The sequence below is a fragment of the Rhynchophorus ferrugineus genome, unplaced genomic scaffold, assembly GCF_030347505.1.
Source record: "Rhynchophorus ferrugineus isolate W39M unplaced genomic scaffold, kcgeb_rfMv2 rfM4, whole genome shotgun sequence".
NCBI classification, from domain to species: domain Eukaryota; kingdom Metazoa; phylum Arthropoda; class Insecta; order Coleoptera; family Curculionidae; genus Rhynchophorus; species Rhynchophorus ferrugineus.
This window is the reverse complement of record NW_027472583.1, coordinates 29,140,137-29,167,779: the sequence shown is the minus strand read 5'-3', so window position 1 is coordinate 29,167,779 and position 27,643 is coordinate 29,140,137. Positions and strand designations below refer to the sequence as shown.

The 27,643-nt window shown below is 32.4% G+C and overlaps 1 protein-coding gene and 2 long non-coding RNA genes across 25 annotated transcripts in view; 1 reads left to right on the top strand and 2 right to left on the bottom strand.

The window, feature by feature from the left end:
- The window catches only part of CAP (Cbl-associated protein), a 153,171-nt gene that overhangs the window by 10,092 nt on the left and 115,436 nt on the right, over nucleotides 1-27,643 (bottom strand). For 10 of the 23 annotated variants that reach the window (XM_076402581.1, XM_076402580.1, XM_076402586.1 and 7 more), the window contains 5 exons: nucleotides 27,541-27,573; nucleotides 27,133-27,198; nucleotides 24,820-24,875; nucleotides 24,585-24,757; nucleotides 15,286-15,351 (listed from right to left, as the gene is read on the bottom strand). In XM_076402581.1, the coding sequence (XP_076258696.1) occupies nucleotides 15,286-15,351; nucleotides 24,585-24,757; nucleotides 24,820-24,875; nucleotides 27,133-27,198; nucleotides 27,541-27,573 (394 nt within the window). The remainder of the gene's footprint in view (nucleotides 1-15,285; nucleotides 15,352-24,584; nucleotides 24,758-24,819; nucleotides 24,876-27,132; nucleotides 27,199-27,540; nucleotides 27,574-27,643) is intronic. The other 13 variants (XM_076402583.1, XM_076402589.1, XM_076402595.1 and 10 more) reach the window with 5 other exon arrangements.
- Nucleotides 11,713-13,509, top strand: LOC143195476 (uncharacterized). Its single transcript, XR_013005540.1, has 2 exons — nucleotides 11,713-11,796; nucleotides 13,327-13,509. It is a non-coding gene; the product is annotated as an uncharacterized LOC143195476 (long non-coding RNA).
- Nucleotides 11,723-12,719, bottom strand: LOC143195478 (uncharacterized). Its single transcript, XR_013005542.1, has 2 exons — nucleotides 12,621-12,719; nucleotides 11,723-11,864 (listed from the first exon to the last, which is right to left on the bottom strand). It is a non-coding gene; the product is annotated as an uncharacterized LOC143195478 (long non-coding RNA).

Sequence of the window (27,643 nt, the reverse complement as noted above, 5' to 3'; positions counted from 1 at the left end):
GCCTTCATCCAATAACTCTTGCAATTTCGCATCTTCAATTTTTTTCTTTCTTTGTCTTTCATATAGAAACTTCGAAAGAAACACATCGAAACACTTTGGAATTAGCGAAACGATGCCTCAAATGTTTTTAAGGTTAAAGCATGCTCATTGTATTTTTTTACGAGCAAACAATCATTTTTAACGGCTTTTTTTTTCTGATGAAATAAAATCAGTAATGTGTGCCGCAAATGCACGTTTTCAGGCATGAAACTTGATATTTCAATCATCATTTATTTTCATCTCAAAGAGGCATACATCTTTGGTAGAGTTACTTTTACAAAATATAATATGTATAGCTTTGAAGCTTGATGCTAGTAGAAGAAAATTACATATTTGTTAAATCATAACATTGTATATTTAACTTAGCGACATCTGTTAGGAAAACCGGTAATGCTTTTCTGATACACCTGGCACTATTTCTTTAAAAAATGCTTTATTCTATTTTAAGATTTTCATTTGCACAAAAAAGTTGCCAGTATCATATGACGTCACTGTAAAGGGAGCACACAATGAAATTGGATACGAAAGATCAATGTTATTTGCTATGCTCATTAATTATGAATTATACAGTACAAATGCAGATAAAGCAATATAATGATCAGAATAACGATTACATCCTAGGCTTGTTGAAAAAGTATATGTATATTTATTAAATCGATAAAAATATATCAATATTTTTTTCGAATATATTAGAAAATATATTTAAAAAATTCAATAAAAAAAAGTGAAGAGGTAACATAACGGAGGAGTAACATAACAATAATATAGACGAATATAAATAACTGGACCAAAACATGGAGAATAAAAGATAATCAGAGCAAATCGTGCAAATTGAATTTACATATACTCAAACTGCATATACAACAATAACAATGAATAATAAAATCATTCTATATTATACAAGATTTAAATATATAAGAAAATATATGGGTTCTTTGAAACAAAATCTGAATTATCAGTAAATAATAAGTTACTAGTGATAGTATAAGAAAATTCTAACACCGATATGATATCGTGTCCATTTATGTGGATATTCTGCGAAAAGTAATCTTAATAAAATACAACTTTCTCAGAGCAAAGTACTAAGAGATATTGCAGATACACCCTGATACTATAGGAATTATTACATTACTGAGACCTTTAGATACTGACTCGTACTCAGGAAATCAAGAGAATCACAAGGGTATATGAGAAAAGACTCGATTCCCACGTTAATATAAAAAACCCATTTAATCATGTACTGCAGTATTTAACAAAAAGAACAGCATTGCTAATTAATACATGAATATTATTACTATAGAGATTAAGTGAGGGCAGCTGGATTCTCTTAGATATATAAGTAATTTTTACGTTATTATGTGTAAAATCATATAAACTATGAAATGAAATATTACTCTCGAACTAAATATTAAAATAAATGAATTTTTATAAATCCATTATTACGATTTCATTAGATAAATACAGCATTTTTGTCATCATTCCATTTGTCTACCTCAATAATTTTTTAATTGCGTTAATTAACAATTAACATTGTTAGAACAATAATCATTTGAAATTAATAGAAATCATCACGTAAATATTAGAACTACGTTCCAGTATTAATTAATAATTGTTGTTATTAGTCATGTACGTAACAGTTCTTATCTTTCCGTAATATTATTTGCCTTATATTGCTCCAATGGACTTCTGGCTATTACCATATTTTGGAGAAACAATTTATTCATAATACCCTATTATTTCAAAAGTGTATTTGTATTATGTTTTTTTATTAAAGTAGTGTTTTACATAAATCGGACTAAAATACACAAAAGCAAACGCCCATAGACTGGATAGAAATAAAAATTTGGTAAAATATGTACATTGGCCTGCACATTATACGTGCCCTACTAGGACTATCACATCTAGAGGGTCTACGGGGGATAGAGAAAATAATATGAACACCATGTAATTTTCCCTGTAAATAATGCGACGCGTGTGTACTTCCCAGTTTACATCCTAAGTCTTGTAAGTTACATTTCAGTGTATTATACCCTTTGTTCTGCGACGGTTAAAACAAGCGATCTCTCAAATGTGTTCTCTCTTAAACTTCAAAATACGACAAATATTTGGCGCTGTGTCTGTGACGAAATCAGCTGAATTATTTAGTTTCACAAGCAACAGTTTCTGTGATAATCACAGACAACATAACAACAGTGTGGAACAAGTGACAGTAGAATTCAGTATATGTAGTATTTGGTATATTCAGTATATGTATATGTTTCGACAAAAATATTGAAGAAATCGGCGGATGTTTTGGTACAAGAATGGGACAACATCCAGTTGGAAACTTGAATAGCTTCCTTGATACTCAAAACCTTATTAATAATTAAATATTGGGTATATGTCCGGTGTTCATATTATTTTGCCATGTTATACTCTACTATGCTCAAAAAATAATAAAACTTTTGAAACCGAATGGGTTTTTATTATTCCAAGGTAATTATTTTGTGACTGTATTTACGCCAAAATGTTGTCCAATCTTTGAAATATTACTAGATTCGGCTTTAAAATCTTTTTCATTGGGTTATCATTTTGCGCTAAAATAAGCCTACAATTTATTTAAGGATTTTAATTCTTCATAACATAAATACTATTCAATATTATCATAATTGCTAATGTGAAGTTAAAGATCAAATATTTAATTAACTATTGATGATAAATGTTACTAATAATAAAGAAGGAAACATTGCATTAAAATTAATAGTTCCCAATATAACGTAGCAGTTCTTTCTTGATTACATAATATCGAGCTTATCTGTCTGTTTACGGTTTATCTTGTACTAATTAGAACAGTTTTTACAATAAAATTCCTGAAAGACAGATGGAATATAGGCGTTTTCTGTAAAATTCATGTATATATAGATTTCAGTTGAAAACAGCTGGTGAATGATCGGTTCACAAAAGTATTTGCCATACGGTTAACATGTTAATGCATACATATATATATATATATATATATATATATATATATATATATATATATATAATATAATTGAATAATAATATAATATAATAAGTGAAATAATTGGATTTATATTTATCCTATTATGCGTACAGTTAGATTACATTATTATTTTTTGTTCCGTTTGTTAATTAATTAGTAATATGAGTGGTCTTTTAAATATAGTGCTTATTTATACAAATGAAACATTAGAATTATAGGTTTAGATTTATCTTTCAAGTATCATTCACGCTATTTAAAAATAAAACGTAATACAACAATTTGTTAGAAAGGTGGTTTTATGAAGGCTAGTGTTCATTGAATGACGTTTTTAGAAAATTGTGCGGTAGTATTGTATACAAATTACTTCAGTGATATTTTTGACTTAACATTAAACCAAACTTTGGTTTCTATCAGAGAATTAATAAACTTCTAAATTTGAATGCTTACTTTTCTCAATTTTATTTAATGTGAGATCTTAACGCTCCTTTTAAATATATCAGACGTGGCTTCTTTATTGATAAACAAATAGAAACATTTATTTTAAATACCGATTCTTATCTGAGACCTTCATGGCGGCAAGGCGGTTGATACAAACACTTGTACGCGTCATTAATACTTTGCTATCACATTAAGTAACTTCTTGATGCAAATCTCCCCTGGAAGGAACATCTAAAAAAGAAAATGAACTGCTACTGGAAACTGTAGTAACGGGAACATAATTACAATAATAAATTGCTATTATACAATCAAGTATTAAAATCTATATGGACATACTGAATTCGATTATGGGGATGTTTCACGAAAAGTAATAAAAATACAACAACTGTTTCAGAACCAAGCCCTGAGAATTATTGTAGGTGCACCCTGATACAGCAGGAGTGATTACTTATTACACCTAAACCTACAGATACCCAGTGTTATACAGGAAATCACATCAAAGTAATACAACTTATGGATAACACCAGAATAGGATATAGACTAAAAATAATCAAACCATTTAATCTTGTGTAGTGTAGTGTAGTGAGATGCATGTAATAGAAAAACGGCATTATTGAAGACCAAGATAGGTCCCTCTAAATATATATCTAGATTTAAGTTATATTAAAGATAAATTGTAGGTTAGTCGACAACGACTAGTAACAATGTAATAAATAAATTTCAAAAAACATTTTGTATGTAAATAACATTAGTAATTTATCACATAACCACTCCATCTATAATAATATTTTATAAACTAACTAGCTATACTGTCTTTTAGAATAGAATTTTATAGAAAAAAAAACTCCCACAAATCCTTTAAAGTGGTTGAAAAGGATATGTAACAATCAGTGACATTTACTCCCCACAGATCAGAGGAGTTAGTCTCTTTCGTAAAAATTCCGATTTTTAACCGAAGAGAACCCCAAAGTTTATTTGTTATTTATATTGTATTATATTTGTATACCTATTGGACTATACGAGTTGTAAATGCAAGAATCATGTATGTTATGAATATATCAAGAATGCTTTTGAATGAATTCTTTTTTATCAGTTTCATACGTTTAGATTTACCTGAAATAAGCGAATTATAGTTCGATTATTTAAAACGATTTTTTCGATTATATCGATTATGTACAATACTAAATTTTTTTTTAATTTAATTTTTTGGATTTCTATAATATCTTATAATAGAATATCATAGTTATATTCATATGAAAACATATTTGAATGATTTGTAAAATTCTTGTATGGAACGCATATTGTTGATTGATAATTATTTATGTTTTGTTTGGTTATTGTTCAATGCCTGGTGACTACAGAAGTTTAGCAACATGATGCCTGATAATGTCATTATGTAAAATAAAGTTGTTATAACCGAATAATTATTTTCTATGACCCTCTTTAAACTATATATTGTCATCGATAATATTCAGTAGTAATAGTTTCAGATGGTTTCAATTATGAGCTGTTGAATATGACACTTTTCTGGTCCAATAAAACAATTTGATCGTAAAATATCTACTACAGATTTCTTTTTTGTATTTAGAACCATAATATATACGCACGTTCAATAAAACGACCAACACACGTCATAGATAACATCGAATATAATGCTAACTTCAGTTTGTAAATGTGTAAATAAAAAATTGTTTTATTCTAGCTAAAAATAAATATAATGCTGTTTGATGTTTCCGAATTAGTAACCGAATCAGCCTATAAAATTCGATTTGGATTTGTACTATTTGACAATGTCGACAATGTTATCTGACAATAATTTAAAAAAAAATAGTGATGATAGTAATAAGAGGTTATAAACCGTCAAACGTTGTAAACTAAAATTCTAAGTTGATGTGGCAACATAGCGACTTGCTGACGTCATACATGTTGATGGCGTTGTTTTATTATTGCAAGAACTATATATTTGACTACAAAATCTGTTGAAACATTTCTATCCTCCTTAAATCTTATCAAATATATCCTGATTATGTTTGCGATTCATCTTCAAAGAATATTGCTTGTAATTTTGTATTTTCCATGTCTTTTTCATGCTGCTTATCTTCTCTTATGTCCTTATTGCGTATCACGTTTGTCCTTACTGTGTAAAATTTTTGGCAAATGTTCCTGTTGTTGGAATAAGTTTAAGAATGCCCAACCTACCAAAATAGGTGGCTTTTTGTTTGTTGTTATGTTAACCAGGATTTTTTCTTATTAGAATTCATCAAAAACGTAAGATAAGTTTATACCTTGGCAGTATTCGAACCATTAAGTAAAAGTAACATCTCAAACAAGTTTGTGTTCTTGTTTTTTTTGTCTATCGTCAGGCTGGTTAAATACATGCGTAAATCGTAATAATACTTGTATACCCAATATCATTGTTCAATCAAACGTTGAAAAAAAAGGTTTAATTGTCGTAATAGTTACGTGATTGGCAATTGGTATATTTACTATAATCTCAAATTGATATACGACTATTAGCATAATTATGCGTGAAATAAATTATCACAAATTACGAAACCTATCGGAAACGACACATTATGGTAATTACGATTATGATTTCACCATTTCTACACGCACGTATTCGGAATAGCGTTCGCTATTATCCTCGTTTTTTTTCTAAGAGAAAAGTGAAAATGTAAATCCGACGAGAGTTTGGCCCTGAGGCCATAAAACCACTTTTACTATTTGATGAAATGGGCTCGGTCGGATGGATCATCGGTGCCTTTAAAAGGCAAATATTTAAATATTTGAATTTTTGATAGTTTATCGGGCGTAGAGTGTGTGTTTTTCTGAAATGAAAATAAAAGTATGGTTGCGATGCTTTAACGGTGTTGAATATATTGACCTTCGCAGAGGAATATTTATAGTGCGAATTTATTTTTTGGGCTTTTCTGTAACCATATTAATGTTAAATACAATATAAATGTACAAATATAAATAAATATAAATTCGGTAAAGCGTTTGTAACCTAACAAATGGTTTGAGAGTTGACAGATTAAGAGTCCGTTCCTTACAAAGTTATTGTTCGAAAATTTCTTTAAAAATATGTCAACACATTTTGTTGACTGTGAAGAGAATAAAATCAGAAGAACTGGATCAATGACCGATGCTAAATCCACTTACAGTCCAATAAAATGTTAGTTTCGATTAGTGCGTGAGAGTGTTGGTGAAAGTCTAGGACCATCAATTTGGTTTTAGAACAAAAAATGTAAATATCAAGAAGATAGCAATAGGGTATAGACAAAATAATATCAACATTTAATAATAATTCTTCCGTGTAAATAAAGTGACGCGTATGTTTTGTTCAGTTTATATGGCAGGTTGTATGTATGACTGTTTTTATGCTTTGTTCTGCGATGGGAAGGAGCGTAAATCGTTGGTGATTGCTAAACAAGCTTCATATAAATCAAACCAGAGTCTATAACGAAAACAGCTGAATTGTTTAATATTTTACGAGTGATAGTATCTATATACTAACCGCCTTAGCGAAACCTTTGGCTCCTGGAAGAAAACGGGGGCACCTGAAGACGTGAAATTTTACACGGTTAAAGCTTATATCGAGGAATAATTTTTAGACCTAATATTTTTGTGTAATATGCGCTACAAAGAAATTTACAAAGCTAAAATTCATGGAAGGGCCGCTATTACAAAACCCTTTATAATACAAGTTAACGCTATTCTGTGAAGAAGTGGTGCTACGATCATAAAACCTGGATACTTGACGATTGGAAGAATGTGGTATGGTCCGATACATTTGCATTGTTTTCTACAAACGGTTGGGTTTCTGTTTGGAATCTCAAAAGAAGCGAGCTGCATCCTACACTCAAACATGGAGGAGATTCCGTTTTGATTTGAGAGAAAATATCATGGTATTCACACATTCTTAATGATGGATGTCTTGTGCCAAATTTCATGACGATAATGCTATCCATTGCATACACACATTCAAAAAGGCTCAGTCTTAGTTTTAGGAGCATGAGAATATCATCGAACGTTTTCCCTGGCCAGTATAATTGCCAGGCTTCAACATAATTGAATTTTTATGAGGAGCTTTAGAGCAGAGAGTAAAGAGTAGATTTCCATCTCAAACATCACTGAAAAAATTGGCGGATATTAGCAGAATTGGCCAACATTTCCTTGGAATCTATTCCACCATGGCATTCCAGTTTATTAGATTACTGAATATTAACAAATCAATGCCGGTTTTTCACTCAGATCCAAATGGTTGAATCCAATTTTTACCTTGATGGCTTAAATACTTGTCCCAAATCCAGAAAGCAATCCAAAAAGGTTCGGCGATAGCAAACCAGCTATCTTCTCTGACCTGCCCTTCTAGCAGACTTCCCATCTCCATCAAATGCTTATTTGACAAGATGTTAATTCGGTTCGTACTCCTCTACGAATCTAATGTCTACTTCAAGTTTGTTACACCCAACCAAGTCAAACTGCTTCAAGTTTTCCAAAATAAGCTCCTCAGGAGAATATTAAACGCTCCATGGTTTGTCAGAAATAATCAAATTCATAGGGAAACTGACATTCCAGAAATCAAGCACTTCATATCTCAATCATTCCACAAACAACAACTCAGCTCAAGTTCTTCTGAAAACGCGCTTGTTCGCGATCTGGTCGACATGCTGGGAGCTTAGCATCGCGTCACCGCCAAGCTTCCCCTTTTCCAGGCTGAAACGACCTCATCCGTCGCTACAGTCATAAATTGTGCCCCCATACAACATGTTCAGTTGTGTGTTAACTCAGGTTCGCGAATCAATAGAATCGCCGGGCCCTCGTGGCCAATAACAGCTGCCCGATCAGCGGGTGCCATATCCCCAAATTTAATGCAGTAGCAGTAGCGATCCACAGGGGTCAACTGTGAAGCGGTTTCGGTTAAGTGTATTGGTAAACCCAGAGGCAGTCCCACATAACCCGGTCCAACTTGTCACTCCAGGGCAAGTCTCCGCGACCAGGTATGCGTCATGCATTCCACTGCCTGGATTTTAGGCCAGAACAAAAAAAATTAAATACTTGTTGAAGAACAAGTGTCTTCAGAATATGGACTTATTACCGTCTTATTTCTCCTTACATTGGATGATAGTGATGTGGACGATTTGGGGGTCCAATCACACACCTACATGCAGTAAAGGTTAGGAAACAATTGAATTGCTGCATGAGATATTTCTTGGTCGTGGAATCTATCGTTTTGACAATTAAAATTGCGTGTTCAGTTGATTCAATTTAGTTCTTTACATAAGCTGTTATTTTGTGCTAGATATATCGGTTGTTTGAGGGCTCATTCGGCTGAACTATTGAACAACTTTTACTTAACTCTGAAAATGTGGGATAGACGAGTAAATAGTGATTTTTCTTTTTTTTTCTGCTCAAAATATATGAAACAGTCAGAAACACGCATGAGTTTTGGTTTTCGTGTTCTCAAAAGGACAAATTCATAATAAATCAAATTAAAAATTTGGATAAAGTGGAAACTATCATGGTAGATCAAGTATTGAAGGAAATAGAGTCGCTATATAAGCAGACATACGTCAAAGTGAATTTACAAGATGCTAATGCCGGCTCACTCATTGCATTGTAAAAATTTACATAAACAGCTTAATTAGGAACTGGAACTATTTTGACTGCAGTAAGCACCAAATATCACCACTTTTGATTATCATTATCCTTAAAAGGTGTGTTTTTTTTGTCATGGAATAGCCTGACAGAAATACTGAAATAAGTAAAAGTTAGCGATACACGTTGAATAACAATAAAGTACCTATTTATTTACAAATATATTTCCAAAACTAAAATCAGTGAGTTTACATTTACTTAAGAATTTAGCCTGAAAAAACAATTTAGCGGTATTTTATTTGTTCACATCAATTTGCATTTTCGATTTGATTAATTTAATTTTAATTAAATTACAGTAATATTTAATTTTGAATTAGCATTTTATTCGTTGTTTGTTTTAATTTAATTGCCGAACTGAAGAAATATTCATTTTATTGTTTTTTATTTAATTTAATTTTAAATCAAGACAAAGTACATAACAACAATCATATGCTTTTATAACTTAAATAAGTTATATAGTATAAATCGAGTATTAAATTTAAATGAAATGTATATAATAACCATTGAATCAAAATCCAAATTATAATATATTTTGATAAAATAAATTAATGTCAACTATCCGTAGTGGTTCAAGTTTGTAGAACAATTTAATTTAGGACATTTATGGTAAATTCCACTTTCTTGGTCTACTTTTTATTTTCGAGCAATTTAACTTTCTAGTTTTAGTTTTTTTATACATTTTTACATGATATTTTGTTATAATACTTAATACTAAACTCTTTTTTTATTCGTTATGCAATAAAATAATTATATCGAAACTAAAACCACCATACAGTTTTAATTCTAATTTATAATTTTTATAATAAATATTTAACAGTTACTATAATCTCGATAGAAATAATTAAAATTAAAAAAAACGAAAGTTGTTTTTAATCTTCACTATTTTCTTGTTGTGATTAAATATTGTAGGTGTGGAGTATGAAGAATATTTCTACAAATCATATTAATGATGAAGTAATGTATTTTTACGTTTTTAAGTTAAAGTTATTAAAGTAATAATTGAACAAGTAATGCTGTAATTCCAGATAATATAACCTTGTTCGTAATATTTATCGATGAAATAATGTCAGATAAAAAAACAGGCTATGTATAGGATTTAAGAATATAAAAAAATGAAAATGTCAGAAGGAGCTCTTGCTGATGATAACAAATGATAGTCTAGGCCAGATAGAGAAAATAATAAGTAGAAGGGAATAGAGAATTGAAGTTATGGCGATGAGCGAGCCAGAAGAAGAAATAACAAAATTGAGAAAGTAAATATAGGACTATTTAGACCTATTTTAGATTAGATTATTATTTAGATTAGATTTAGAGATTAGATTTATTTAGATATCTGGGAAAAGAAGATGAAAATATTAATGAAAGCTATTAATTTATTCTTGGTTTAAGTGTGAAATTCATTAACAAAAAGAGATATCAAACAAAATGAAAATGGAAATACATAAGGATATTCCTAGTTAGTATTTAACATAACTAGAAATTATAAACGTTTGAAGACTGTGTCTATTTTTATTATTAAAACAAAAAAGAAAAGTAGGGTTGGAGCGAAGAAATATCGGTATTTTAAAAATAACTATCGACATTTTTTGTTGTCGATATATACGATATATTCGAATTATGGACAGTAGTAGATATAAAATGAAACACATGATCGGAATTATAGTAACAAAACAGTACTTTTCAAGCAACCCGATTTTAGATTTATGGTGAATATCTTTGGTAGATCACATTATCTAGCAATAAATAAAAAAAGATGAGTACTAACATAAATTATTGATAACCTTGTATTGAATCGCTATGATAACTTGTGCGTTTCGCTTGTATATGATGATTCTTTTCTAAACCACGTTCTTATAAGTCTTTATTATGTTGACTCTTCTTAATAGCTCCGAAATATCAACACTGTTATGGTATGATTATGTCAACTCAAGATATCCTTAATGCGATATTTTTTCTTAACGGAAATTTTGTAATTCCATCTCTGAATGTATTAACAATTCGACTAATGCCATTCGATTAAGAAGCAGTACTTAATAGATATAATCGAAGAACTTATTAATATAGTTATTAAAATGAATAGCTGCTTAATTAAGTTGTGATGATTAGTTTAATAGTGTTATGAATGTTACCCACTATATGGTAAAGGTCCATATATCATAGGAAAATTTGCTATTGTGTTCCTGTAAGATGCTAATTCCTTTCTTCTGCTATCCTGCTCGGCGGTCTTTTTCCGTAAAAATGTTCTCGTTTCCATTTTTCACCAGCGCGAAACGTCACTATTTCACAGTAACAACATTGAATAGCGCGAGTTCACCTAGTTTACTATTGATCACATATATACGCCGTATCTTATGTAAACTTCAAAGATAAGACAATATCACGAACAGGCAAACTTAGGTTCATATTGATTTATCCGATTTGTTACGTCACGATCGTCGAGATTATCATACACCCATTGTATCGCGAATGTAAGATGCAAATTATGACATTGTAAACAGTTTACTGCTGAATCTTCATGGTAAAAATCTAATTAGTAATCGTATATGTTTTGATATTTATTTGTGACGTAATTTCTGAAGGTTAGGAACTATATTGCTCGGGGCTGTCGACGATATGTAGAAGCACTTGTCGAGTAGAAGAGTTCTGTTTGTGAGTTATTCTATGTTTATTCACATGTAAATATACTTTCTCTTTTTTAATTTAATTTAATTTATTTTTTATATTTAATAATTTAATTGACTCACTGTTTAGAGAAGAATAGGTATGGTATTTAATCATAAGTAGATTGTGATTTAACTTTAACTTTAGGAAATTAAATAATTCAAAAAATAATATAATATAAATCAATCACAAATTTTAATGTTAAAAAAGTTGTTTAGAAATACAGTTTTTAAGTGGAAATAGGAAATAAACATATACAGTTTAGGCAAATTTAAATGAGTCACTCAGAAGAGAGTTGGGAGCCCATATTGTTCGTAACGCAATAAAGAGAGCTGCACACTACTACTCAACCTTTTCAGGATTTGAGTGTTAGATGTGTAATTCAACAAGAAAACTGTATCAGAGACTCTTAGATTATGCCTGATTGTTATCGAAAATCTCTGATGTATCGTTCTATTTTATGTATTTACATTACAGTTTTTCATCAAGTCATGTTAAAAATCGAATGACATAATTAAATTATATAGCCTTCGAGCTTCTTGCATTTGCAAGAAGTAAAGCAAAACAGGTAAAATTGCAACTAGCTGATACTACATCAAAGTTTATTGCCGAACTAGTAAGTATTTGAACAAGTCTGATAAAAGCGTCTACATGAAAAAATGGCTAAAATCTATGTTTTGTTTAGTGGATGAGAATACTATCTATATACTATTACAACCTGGTAAAGCTAAAACAAAAAGACTATTTGGTAATTTGCTACTGCATTTTCAGAGGGGCATAGAGAACAAATAGAAGATTCTCTCATTCAATAAAAGTTCTTTAAAATTAAATACCATACCTAATCAATAAATAATTCGTAATTTTGGAATAGACGGTGACGCCATGAAGATTCTAATTCAATTTTTTCTCCCATTAACGATCTGTAGCAGATGTCTACTACACCAACCGTTATTTATTCGACGATATTTGGCACCTACAAAATCGTACCGATACGTAAAAACATCATCCATCAAAGACCGAAAGTTGCGATGACTATGACGTTCGCCACACGCGCAGAATCTGAACTGGAGGAAACGGCGACCACGACATGACTAACCTTCTACGGAATTCCGATTTTTTTTAACGTCTACTTTATTTCTTCTTGGTCTTCTTTCCGAGACCGTTGTGTGTATATGTGAGTTGGGTGTGTGAAACCAAACAATGCGTTATTAATAAAAGATTATTTTGACGGGGCTTATTATCTTAATAGGAGGCCGTGTCGCTGATGGGAAGAATGTGTGTCGTACGTATGCGAATTATTTCGCTTGAAGTCGGCGCTGACATCGATTTCAGAACGATTGACGTGTCATCGAATAAAGTTCGTTGAACTAGGTCGAAATGTGCATGTCTGTGGATTAACAAATAGTTTTAATTGCCTTCTATTGATGGTGGAGACATTAATGTTATCTAAATTTGATTTAAAAATGAACACATCTTTCAATTTAAATCACATTGACATAGATATGGTAAATGTGTTTACGACTTGACTTTTATCGATTTTTCAGGCGCGAGCTCACTTTTGACCAAAAACAACGATGAGTTGATCATTCGGAGCAGTGTTTGAAGGTGATCAAGCGTAATACACCCAAATTTTTGCGTCGATATGTGACAATGAATGAAACATGGCTCCATCATTTCATTCTGAAGTCCAATTGACAGTCATCCGAGTGGACTGCACACGATGAACCCGCTCCAAAGCATGGGAAAACGCAACAGTCGGCTGGCAAGGTTATGGTGTCTGTATTTTGGGATGCGCATGGAGTAATTTTCATTGACTTCTTTGAAAAAGGAAGAACCATCAACAGCGACTATTTCATAGCGTTATTGGACCATTTGAAGGACGAAATCGCCGAAAAACTGTCCCCTTTGAAGAAGAAAAAAGGGCTGCTTTACGAAGACAATGCACCGTATCACAAATAAGTGAAAACGATGGCAAAAATCCATGAATTGGGCTTCAAATTGCCTCCTCATCCATCCCAGATCCGTATTATATTCCCCAGATCTGGCCCCCAGCGACTATTTCCTGTTCTCAGATCGTCGACTGAAGAACTGATCGCCGAAACTGAGGCCTATTTTGAAGCAAAGGCTAAATCGTACTACAAAAATGGTATCGAAAAGTTGGAGGGTTGCTATAATCAATGTATCACCCTTTAAGGGAATTATGTTGAATAAAAAAACTAATTTTGTTAAAAAAATGTGTTTTACTATGGTAGGCTGGGGACTTTTCAATTGACCTGTTAAGTCTCAATAAATATAATTTATACATAAACGCTTTTCGGATACCGCCAGTAATTTATTTAATTTACCTAATAATTTAATGATTTTTTTAGCTATACTTAAATAATCTTTAATGAATAGGTATTTATTAATAAAAATTATGCTTCTTTAATTTTAATCACAAAAATTGACATGAAATTTTTACACAACATTGTATTTTATCAGAAGAATAATTTTATATAATTTTAATTCCCGAATTCGAACGAAAACCAAGAGTGACCGTGTTTTAGGTCGATTTTTCGTTTTTTATTGTTTTTGATTAGATGATTTGTCATGGTTACGTTGCTATGGTAATCATTATAATGTTAACTGTCGTTATGGAAGAAATTATAATTACGATTCCAATTTAATCTTAATATATTTTGTTTATTTCAACGTTGATAATCTAAGTGGTTTTGGAGGTTCAGATAAAAATGTTTTGAAAAAATCAAATCATTAAAAATATTTTTTTATGTACTCAGCACTCGTAAAAGGCAAGAATTTGAAATATTTAATCTGATTAAGAAACATTTATATGACAAATGACTACATATGTAGGATAATTTTTCATTTGTTATTTTTACACATTACTAGTTTCATTGCTTTCAAATATGTCAAATTATAAATCATACCAAATGAGATATTCAGTTAATTAGTTTTATCTACGTTCTCTATGTTATATGAATCTATGTTCGCTAAAATACTTTCATTTACTTACACAAAAAACATTAAAATTATATAATATAAATTCTTGGATAAAACATTATAGGTAACAGCATTATTAATAACCATTTGTTTAATATATAACGGTATGCAAATAAGCTGTACAAACTTGTGCTAAAAATATTGTTCGGAAAATATAATTCTTACCTGTGGGATTTTCACTGGTAACTAACCTGTATTCTAACAAGTAAAACTGTTTGCACACGTAAAGTGTGTTTGATCTAAACATAGCTGGGTTGTTGCTCACAGGCTGGTGGTGCCCGGCTCTACTTCACGGAGCTTATTGATATTTTTACTTACTCATTGGCGATTGATTGGTTTCTATATGGATTCTAACATTTTATTACGTTTACCTAGATAGTTAATTAATAGTCCGTTCAAAAAAGTAATGTGATATTTATCGATATAACATACATCCACAGGCCGTAATCAATTAATTCTCAACAGTATAAAATAAGAGTTAAGAAGTTTTATGTTAACATTACCTTGTTCTTGGCTCTGTACTCCTGCTAGGCTTTGGGGCATTGCTGGCGGTGGTGGTATATCGGGTTCTAATGGGAAATGATAATATTTTTTTCAAAACTCGCTCGTCGTCTTGACGTATTAGGCGTTATAAACCATATATTCATTTTCGGATACTCAGGTATCTCACTAGGCGATAGCATGCAAGCGATATTAGTTTTTGGGGCTGTTAGAAGTTATAGTCCGTGAGGTTGAGGAAGAATGGTGCATGGATCCTTCAGAAATGTACAATACAAAATGTTAATCAAAGGTATTTGATTGATTATTCTTTAGTTATAGCGTAAAGAGAGTGAAAAATGACTAATATACCAGTAGTAATAGGAGTTTTAACAAGTGAAAGGAGAGTCGACAGCGTTGTCAGTTTATGTGTGATGTTGCCAAACTCACTAATTTTTACCCATACTAAATATTTATAAAACAGTAGAAATATTAAGGCATTCGTTGAACCCTTCTACTCGACGTGATCTCTACAGTGCTTTAGCCCCAACGGTGCCACCCCATCAACCAGGTGCCTTAACATAATTCAGCTTCCTCATTGCCCCACCTGTAGAGTACCTTACTGAAGACTCGAACCTTTCTCTATCTCGCTTTCTATCTCCAGCCCGTTTTAAGATGGACTGTTGTTTGATGGGCGAGCTGCTGCGACCTCTGCGCACCAACGATGTGTCTCGAGATGCTACTGACGCGTCCGGAGATGATAGAGAGCGGGTGTTGTCTTCGCTGCGCGGATACCTGTGAGCTATCCAGTTGGCCGTGAGGTAAGGCGTAATGTCTCGTAGCTCTTTGAGATTGGGCGACGACGTATACATATGACCCATGAGCGAAATTTGGTCTTGAGCGCACATTTTGTCGAATTTTTCTTTCATTTTTTCTACCTAGTTGATAAAATGTAGGTGGATAGAAAGATTAGTTCTAAAAAATAAACCAGTTGGTGGAATTAAAATGAATTCCAACAAAATTTATGAAGACTCTGCATTTTCGGTACAGACAATTAAATATTGAATCGGTACGAGTGTTGTTGCTTAGTTTGTTCAGACCAAATATATAAAAACAAGATTATTTGATAGTGCTGGAGATTCTAGAAATAGTGAGGCTCTTAAATGAGCGAGTGCAAGATGTATTAACGATTTATTTCGATGAAACGAGAGCTTATGGTCATTAATAGTAGCGTTGGAAAGTTTCAACTGAAATTGACTATCGACTGTATAGTAATCGACAACTTTTTACTATCGACTGTTTCAGTCGCTATTTTTCGTTAGACTGATTTTACTACTTTTTACTAGTGACTGTTTTAGTCGACTATCTTCAGTCGCTATTTTCCGTCCGACTGATTTTATTACTATTTAATATCGATTATTTCAGTCATGTACTTTTAGTTACTATTTTCGGTTCTACTAGTTTCATTCGACTGATTTTTAATATTCTGGCTCTGTCGTTCTAGCCGCGACCTTGACAAAAATGTACCGAATTTATGCTTACATAGATTTATATGTAATATATATAGTTTTATGATTTTCTTGGTAGTTTGCTCGTAAATAACAATATATTGTATATTAATATAGCAGCATTTTGGAACGCTATTTTTCAAGATTATTAATATAATAGGAAAAAATATTAAAATTGTGAATGATAAATAGTAAAATAGTTAAGACTGGTTTTATGGTAATAATAGGTAATATTTTTTTTGACTGACTTTTTCGTTCCGATCTAACTCTCTCGATTTTTGCTGAAGTCTTTTGATTGTCAAAACATATTTCCCAAAATCTTGAAAACTAAATTTAGATTCGAAAGGTTCCAGAAATTGCATCGATTCCAAACGATTTGAAGATGTTTTTACAATAGCAGTTAACTATATTCGATATTTATACCAAATATTTCTAATAAATACATTTTCTGATAAGAAAACACATCTTTAGTGTTCAATAATATATTTTCTTGGCTATTAAAAAATACAAGAAAATTATGATGGTCGGGACACTCTTTGGTTAAAATTTATTTTATCAGCAGGTAAGATGGGAACATCTTTTTTACAATCTATTTTTTTATTTGCATGCATTCAATAAAATCTTCTATGGTGTGAAAATATTTTGAAAGAGAATTCTCAACTTTTGCTATCCACAATCTTCAATTTAAGAAATCAGTATTTGGTATTACCAATAATGCCGAGGCAATCCAAGAAATTATCACAAAAGATATATCTTCCATTCTAACTTCAAAAAGTACAAATACAGTACTACAATTCGAAATTCAAGACACAAATACTGACGAGGAATGTTTTATACCTGAAGATATTTTGATAAAACTGAAAATATTCTAACTTTACAAATTAAGCAGGAAATGCACTTATTGGGTGTTTAGAAAACTCATTAGATTTTTGGCAAGCTTATAAAATGATATTACTTGAAATGTATTAGTTACATTTAAAATATTTTGCTATACTCGCAACATATATCCCCTCGGAACGAATTCTTTTAAAATCTGGCCAAATGATTAACAATCGAAGAAATCGCATCATGGGAGAAAAGCTGAACATGTATATTATATTTTTTAATAGTAATGAAAAAATATTTCAGTTTAATCATAAATGAAACATTTATTTTATTTAAAAAGGCTCTGGTAGTTATTGTGCGATTATTTTTAATTATGTAATGGATTAGTTTTTTTCTGCGATTATGTATATGTTTAATTTTTATTTAGTATTTATGGTTATTGTACATCTTTAGTTTTTAGGTTTTGTATAAGTTCTATTGTATTATCTATATTTATTATAATATCCTATTTGCTATCCCATTCCTTTTTACAGAACCACAGAACATTTAAATATAAAATTGTATAGTAATATATACATATATATATATATATATATATATATATATATAAGCAATTATCTCCGTCCTTTCCTCTCTCACAATTTATAAAGGAAAGAATTCGTACATCTTCGTTTGATATTACGAATAAAAAAAAACTGCGTTAGGGTCCACATTTAGCCAAGAAAAAGATTTAATTGAAATTCAATGCGCTATGATAGTTGTTACAATATGCACATGCATATATCAATGTCATTTTCAATATGAAATTTTATGAGTTGCCATAGTTGTTTTTGAATCATCATATTCGCCATATTTAGCAAGCCGTTTTTATTAATACAATTTACATCTAAATGTGACCTTTTCTCATCAAAAGCTGCTGTGGAATTGGTGTATTTAGGAATTATATATATATTTTTATATATTTTAAGGGAGTATTCTAGCCTGTAAATTTGGAAAATCGACGGACGAACAATAGACGATAAGGAATCTCCGATCGTGTCCCCTCGCAAAACCTTTCGTACTCTAAATATATAGTACGAGAGTTCTGCGATCATCTGAAATCTTACGGATTTCATATTTAGGCTCAGAAAACCAAAATAATAATGAATCTATGCATTAAGTAACATGCACTTTTGCAGCTAAACTTAAAATTCTGAAACCAACACGATTACAACTTCAACTTTTATAGCAGTTTGCATTTTTTATGAAGGTTTCATTACTATATTAAAAATGATGACCTTTATGAGAGTAACCATTGGTTCAGAAGCCTATGCATTCGCTTTTAAACGAGAAAGCGATTTTTAGTATTTTTAAGAAATTCGGAAATACTTTTCTCCAACCATCCGCATTTTGGGGAAAATTTTGTTTGGCTTTTGTACTATGGCAGGATTTCTCTAGATTAACAATTTTTTTTAGTTTTAGATAATTAAGTAGATTGTAATCGTGATAATGAGAGGCGACATTTTTTGACACACCCCAGTTCACCAGCCTGCAACATTTTGAATTTTAATTTTTTCACTTTTTATTCTTTTATGTATCTTTTAATAATTAATAAATTTCTAGTTAAAAAAGAATAGTAAAAATATTCCTTGTTTTCTTTTCATTTTAGTTGAAAAGCTACCTAGATTTGACTCTAGGCTAGAATTTATTTCGGTATTTTTTATTTGGAATAGTTTATTATTCGAGTTTTAGTTTAAATATAATGATTAATAGTGCCAGATTAAAAAATATTGTTTGACTTTTGAACGAGAGCAGGACTTTTGGATTTTTTTTTGGTTTCAGATTACTAAGGAGGTTGTAATTGTGACAAAGAATTTTTGGTTTTTTAACTTTTTCACTTTTTATTCCTTTATATATCCTATATATATGCAAAATTAATACAAATCTAGTAAAAAAATGTTAGTAAAATACGGTGTGTTTTATTTTATCTCAATTGAAAATATACTTAAAATGCATGCCTCTAGATTAGAATACCCTTAGTTGAGCAAGTGACTATTTATTTCGGTATTCTTAATTCAGAATAGTCGATGGTGGTTAATGGTGTTTTATTACATTATACAAATTTTAAAAACATCTTTTTTCAGCCAAGAAAAATATCCAATTGAAATTACATAAGTTGTGATAGTTGCCTCCGAATTCACCATATTCTCCATGTTTAGCACCCTGTGATTATTTTATATTTTTAACTTTGAATGAATGATCCACGGACAAAATGTTTTCTTTTGACAAACATGTTTATTTTTGATTCAAAAGTTCATATGAAATTGTTGTATCCATTAATTGTTTTGTTCAAAATATATTAAGTCCAACAGTAATACTTAGTTTTAAGAAATACTCGAGAAAATAAAAAGAGAGTGCATATATCGATATAATATTGTGAAAGAGTTTGGGTTACCTTTAGTTCAAATTAGGTGCAAGGAGCAATTTGTATGTGACTAACCTCCCCGATAGGACATCCCAATATTTCGGCCAGTTCCTCCATGCTTCTGCTGGCGTCCTTGTGACTTTTTTGTTTCGAGAACGAATACAAACTTGCAATTTTACTGATGATGTTGATATGGGGCATGTACCGATCTTCTGGTCTAAGCCACACTGGGGAGACGACCCCACCTCTTTTTGTTCGCGATCTGCCTCGGCCGGAATGTACCGGGTACTCATATTTTCTCTTCAAATCCTCCACGTGTCCGTAGGTCCTCAGATCGTTCTCGCTACGAGATCTCTGTAACTTCTTCTCGCCGAAGAAGTCTTCGAAAAGCTCGAACTGCTTCTTCAGTTTCTTTACCTCGCCTTTCTTGGTCAGCGATTTCATTTCGTCGTAGTAAGGCGACACCGAACGACTTCTACACAGACTATCCAACGAGTTAGCCTCTGAAATTGTTCGAATCGGACTTATATCTAACGCCCTGAGTTGGGGCTTCTTCGTGTATGTGCAGCTCGATTTTTTCGTAGCTGAGAGGGGGAGGGTGGCAAATTTCACCAGCTCCGATTCACCGAAGTATTCTTTGAGGTCCTGGTAAGATTTTGAGTGTGAGGGAGTGTGTTTCACTTGTTCTTGTTTTTCTGATGAAGTAATTTCCGATCCTAAGTGATGAGTTGGACTAGATGAGCCCTCACTTTGACTACTTCCATCTTCGGCAGGTTGATAAACTGTCGGCACATAAGTGTCCAGATCCTTGGCTTTTTCAAAATATTCGACTTTCTTTTGGACGTCCATCAGATTGATAACAGTTCTTGTAGACTCATCAGTACTAGCTGATTCAGCTTCACTAATAGAACTCTGTTTACCTATTGACAGAGCGTTGGTTTTCACCAAGGGCTTAGGAGGTTCTTCCATTTTAAGCGGTTTCTTTGCGATCGCTTCCTGAGTAGCAATAGCTCCAAGTACCTCTTTCCCTACCATGACTGGTAAAGCCAGTTTATCTTCTTTTCGTCTTTTGACAATCTTTTCCAGAGCCTCCTTGCTCAGCAGTTGCGATATCATTTTCTTTTCATCTTCATTCATCGCGTCTGGCTTCGAACTCTCAGAGTTCCTTCTAATTGTGAGAGATGGGATATATTTTTTGTCGAAATCTTTAGGAACGTCCACCGTGTAGTCTTTTAGTTTGGAATCTGTTTTTTCCGTGGATTCATCTCCGTAGATATCTTGTAGTTGTCTCTTTAAATTATTAACTTGTTCCATAGATAAACTGCTCCAAATTCGGGAACCAATCCCGTGGCTTGGTCCACGTTCATCGTCCAACAATTTGTTTTTGCTGCTCTTGACTCTGCTTTCTGATTGGCTACGTCTTTCGCTCAGGATACTGGCTAGGTTAATGACTGAATTTCCTCTCCACAACGGCTTGTAGGTATCTTTACTGTATGCTATTTCTCGTCTTCTAGCATTCTCCAAGTCACTTTCGTCTTTTTTAATTCTTTCAAATTCTTCCTTAATATTTTCTACTGATTTCTCTTTGATTCTCAGACCTCTATCAAGTTCTCTCTTCCATCTGAAGCGTTCGATATCCTTAGGCAAGAATAAGAAACCTTTTTCTCTCTCATGAGACCTCAGATGGTTATAAAGACACTTCAATTCATGTTCAGCACGCTCCCTGCTTCTTACCTCCATCCACCTGTCATAATCAATGATCTCTTCTTCAGCTTTCTTCCTTGGTTTTAATGAGCATTTTTGTTCGAGCTGTCCGACCTTTTCGATATCGCTGTAGAAATGATTTAGGTCTTTGAATTTTTCACTTTTTGGTGAGTGAAAACCAATGTCCTTCAGATATATCTGGTAGTCATCGCTTCGGAACGAGTCCAAGGATGTTGTGCTGTGCTTTAAATCTGCGCAAGAATATAGTGATAATTCTTCTGGTCTTGATGGTTCGGCCATTTGTTTGAGCTGCATTATTTTTCGACAAGATGGAGCTCGCGGCAGGACTGGGGAATGGGTCGGTGTCTTTCTGGAGATTTCTGGTGACACTGGTCTGCTAGTTTCCGAGAAATACAGTTTGGTTTGAGGGCTTGGAGTACGTTTGTAGTATTCTGATGTACTTTTGGATATGGATATTGGAGATCTTCGTCGTCTAGTTACTGGAGGAGTGATTGGTCTAGAGGTTTCCGTGAGTACCACCTTTGCTTGTGGGCTTGGTCCTCTTGCCATTACATTTATGTCGTCTTTGGATGAGGATTTTAGTATCGGAAGTATTTTTTTCTTCGGTATCACCGGCGATACCGGTCGGGAAGTTTCTGTAAATACAATTTTCGTAGGTAAGCTTTTGCTTCTTTTGCTCGTGGAACTTCTCGACGGTGGTTCACAGAACGTCACTGATTTTGGACTTGCACTTCGTGATCTTGGGACATCTAAGCTGACGAATTTAGAATCCGTGACTGGCTTGGTATGTTTCAAGTAAATCTTCATAGCTCCTATACTGGGCTCCGACGACACTGATCTTCTCCTTTGCAACTGGTTCGTTCTCTCCACAATCCACGAATTTTTAGGTATCGTGAATGAAGCGGATTGTTTAACGCCTCTCAGTAACAAGTTCCTGAAGAAGTGATTAGATTCGATGGCCTCTTTTTGTTTGACGATCTCGCTGGCTCCATCCCGGTCCAGTTTTTTTGCAATATCAGCGCCAGTTGCTTTACTGAGACACTTGGACAGTTCTGCTGATTTTTTACACGACGGTTTAGTTGTTGTTTTTTTTTCAGGTTTGTTTTTGAGTTTTGATGCATTTTTGTCAATTTTCTTGGACGATTTGCTTGATGACAGCGATTCTGTCGACGATTTTATTTTGGAACGTTCTGAACTGGTCGATGGACATGGACTGGGTGTGATTTTCCTGGTACTTTTTGGTGAAACTGATTGGGGTCTTTTTACTGATGATTTTAGAAGGTTTTTTCCTTTTTCAGTAATGCCGACTTTAATAGGGAGTGCTGCATTGGTGTTGTTAATTTTTGACGAGGATAACAAGGCGAGTGATTTCCTGTACTGAGCATTGGGATTCGATATGTTTCTCATTCCCTTCTTGACTTCAGTTGGAGAGAGTAGACCTTGTGAACTGGACGCTTTAACATCGGGGACTTTCGTCAACTTCAAGTCGAATTTTTTCTTTTCCACACCGAAAGTTTTTACGGGTGTTGGTGTTCTGGAGTGTAAATTTTCGGTGGAGCTTTTCTTACTGGTGATACTGCCGGTGGAGCCGCTCTTGTATATTCCTCCGAAAGTACCAGTCCTTGTTTTCTCTGTGGATATTTTCGTGCTGCTTTGGACTCTACGAACTGACGATTTGGGATCTTTGGATGTCGTTAACGTGGAGGTGATTTTCGATTTTAATTCTGGAGAAGCGGTAACCTTTTTTACTACACTCATTTTAGCAGCATCGCCTTTCTTCTTGTTAACAGGCGATAGCTTGCAAGTTATCTTATCCTTCAGATAGTTTACTTTGGTGCGTTCCACGCTAGGTCCTGTGGTGAAACATGTTTCGTGTCTTTTACCTGTTGGGCTTTTTTGCACCTTCATGGTACTGATCAGTCTGAGCGTGGTATTATTCCTCGAGGACCTCCTTTTTGGAGGTGAAGGTACTGATGCAGCAGCACTAGTAGCCATTGATGGAACAGTACGTTTAAAATTGGCAAAAGTTTTCGGTACATCATGCTGTATTGTTACTGGATAGCACAGGAACTCTTTTTGAGGTACGTAACATTCCTGAGGGGGAATCACGCTCTTGTGTATGCGAATTTTCGTGAGGGTGGGTGAGAGGGGGTAGAATTCCACCAGATCAGTTTCTGTGGAGGTTTCGAACGTAACGCATTAGTTTTAATATGTTCCAATTAATTTAAAAGTGCACTGTGGATATCTGAAACTACTTTTATCAACGTGTCAATGTGGCGTTGTCAGTTGGGACGGGATGATTCTACAGGATGGGCAAATTACTTAGTTATACTACCGTGCATAAATGTACTTAGAATGTGCTTCGATTAATATATTATGTAGGTTTCAAATTAAACAGAATTTATTCAAAATTAGTCCCGAACATTTTATTTAAAATAGCCTCGTTGAAACTTTACGATTATGAAGCTTGTTATACGATCGTATTTGGATGCCAATTATGACTAGTTATATTTAAAATGTTTGAGGCTGATGAAGATCATCGATTTGTATCATATATGTTTGGTTCGCAACTATTATTAAATCCTCATTAATTTTTAACTGCAATTGCAGCATTTCTAAAGGAATTATCAGTATTCTGGTATGACTAAAAGTTGAATGAAACTATTATTCCCTTTCTACGATTTTCATAAAATTAAGTGATATAGTAAATGTCATTTGAATCGTTTTAATACTATGAAAATATTCACACCAACTCTATGAATAAGTTCGACCCATCACCTCAGCTTAGGATTGAGTACAAAGCCAAAAATCTCATGCAATTATTTCAAACCGTTGCCATTTCATTAGTCCCGAGAAAGCTTACCTTTTGGTCGCTCTGGTGCGGGCTTTCTTAAACCCTGAAAAGGCACGTCACCACCTTTCTGAATGACCTTGTATGCTTCCCTCTGTTCTCTTGGATTAAGTCTGTTGGCATTATCTTCTTTCCGTTTGAAAATCAAAGTAGAATCGCTTTCATATCCGGATTCTTTTAGGGCTCTGAAAAAATAATGTTTATATTCTTCCTATAATGACACTAAAATATAAAGACAAATACTTACTGGTTGATGAAACTTCGAGGTTTATGAGGAGGTACTCTGTTCTGTTGCTCCAAATGCTACAATAGAAGAAACTGTGTTTATTACCTTTGGAAAGTAGTCAAACACTAGGACGTTAGTTTCAAGAACTTACTGCTTGTTATAAATAACCGCATGCTGTATTAGGTTTAGGCATGCTGAACAATGTTCCTTATTGTTAGATGATTTCGGTAGATACATGAAGAATGAGTCAAACTTACGATTACGTATTGTCGTACTAAGAAATACGTAGAACAATGCAAGAGTACTAGATTTTTTCTGTACGATGATCTACTCTATCAAATGTTGTATGCACAAAATATATAAAACATAGAAGGTGATATAAAATTGGAGGAAACTTCCTCCTGATAACATTTTTTTATTCAATTATGTTAAAGCCAAACTAAATTAAAACTCAGAGTTGATGCGGCAACATTGCAATGTTTCAACGTCACAAATATCCATGACGCATTACTAAAAAAACTTTGAATAGACTATAGATCGATTTTTCCAGTATTTCCTAGAATGCTTAACAATTTTTAGAATTTTGATGTGCACTTTTGAGTTGTATTCCAGGATGTAGTGGTTTGAAAAAAAATAGTATTCTCCATGGGTTCAAGGATATCTATTAGAATTGGCTATAAAACATGTAAATAATGAGAAACTGAAGAGAAGGACAATATTTGGAGACTATAGTTTAACAAAGATGCACTTTTGCACACATGTAATTTTAATAGTAAGTGTTTTTCATGGTATCTACATATAATTGTATATAATTTAATTTTATTATATATATAACATATGTACTTATTTAAAGATCCATTTGAATTATCTATTGATAATGAAAATAAGGATAGAGTTGTATTTTATAAATATTTAATTCAAATCTTATTATTATTATTGTAAAAATGATATTACTGTTATACTAAAAAGAAAACATATATCTGATATATGAAAGTTGTAAAATTACATAGTATTTTTTCATGTATTTTCGATATATATCTATGTAAAATGTTAGTCATACTTAAAAAAATCATATTGTTACTTTTCTTGTATTATTATTGTTACTACGACTTAATGTACGGTAGCTGCCATTCTATGTTCTCTATATTTTGTCATTATATGATCACATGGTATATGCGTGTGAGTCATGCTAATCTAAATAAAGATACAATGTTAAGATATATTTTGTCGACAGTGTGTAATGTGTGTTATGTATCAATATCATACATTTAGAAATACTCGGAAAGTATTTGTTATTTTATGATAAATTTGGGTTTTATTTATTTAACTGGTTAATAATTATTATCGTGGAAACTTCTTCTAATTTAAGACATTTTAATATGTTTAATATCAATCATTCAATATCAATTGGTGTTATGAATAATATGTAACAAACAATTGTTCTTCGTCAATTCTTTATAGTTGACAATCGGCATATAATTAAACCATTTCAAACAGCATGTTAATGTATTGTCAATGACATTTATCACTTTATCAATATATCCCAAATGTTAAACAATACAAACATCCCTTAGATATTTTAGTTTGGTTTATGACAGCCTTTTCATAATGCTTAATCCGTTTTTGCGTTATTCATCAACGATTACAGTCTTTTCAGACTCACAGTCAGAATATTTTTATTACCAATTCATTTGAGATTTAATGTTTATCTCACGTTGTTACACTAAATCTTATCTTACACGTATATGGAGAAGAAATGTTACTTTTCTAAGTGCCTCCTGGGATGTCTCTGAAGGTGATTTCACTCGAATGCTATAAGCACGTGTGTATTATTTTTCTATCTACTATTTCTAATGATCCTAGTATTTGAATACTTGTATTCACTCATTTATATACCTATATATTTTAAAATTGCTAGTGTATAGTTTATTGTTAATATTTTTTCTATTTATTTGTTAACAAGATGATTACACAAAGGGAGAGATTATTGAGCGATGCTCTCAGTAAATCTTTTAGCAGTCTTAGTCCTAGTTAGATGCCTCTAAGTTTTATTGTAGGTGTAGCGTGTATATCTTCTAGAGATACCTAAAGTAGATTCATACGTTATTTTGAATTATTTCAGTACTATCAATTAAATTTAAATAATGTACTTTATTATGACATTCATTTATTCTTTGATGATTTTTTTAAGAGCAATATCACGCTATCAAAGTTAAGTGTATGTGTGCATGTGTTTTTGGTATGGTAATGATGTTATTAGGTGTTGACAGATGAAGACCAAGAATAAACACGTGAGAAAATGTTGTAAGTAAAACATGCCAATGCCCCTCTTACTGATTTATTCATGGCGGTGGTAAACATAACCTCGTAACTTGGCAACGCCGAATTCTCATCTAACCACTTGGCGAAAAGGAAAATAATCCCCTGTTAGTCACAACAAGTTCTAACCCCGCCTGACACAACCCCAGTTTGCATTTTGCAAGAACATAACGTCTGTTTTCTTACTGGATATCAAGAAGGAAATCAAGTGACTATCAATCAACATGCAAACTGGTGTTTACGTTAATTATTTGTAAGAGAAAAATTGTAAACAAAGTTTTTAAACCGATAAAGATACGTTAGAGCTTATGATACTGATGAGTGTTGAAAAACCTTGTTTGGGTGTTAAATTATCAAAAGAATAAACGTATTATATGAGGAATCGTTAAAGAGTTAGTTTTGGTAAATACGATGGATACTTACCCCGTCAAATATCCCCATAACTTCGTCCCACCACTGAAAATAAAAACGTTAGTGATTAGTTTGGTTCGAAGCTGGGTGCACCGATGGAAGTGGAATCAGTTGA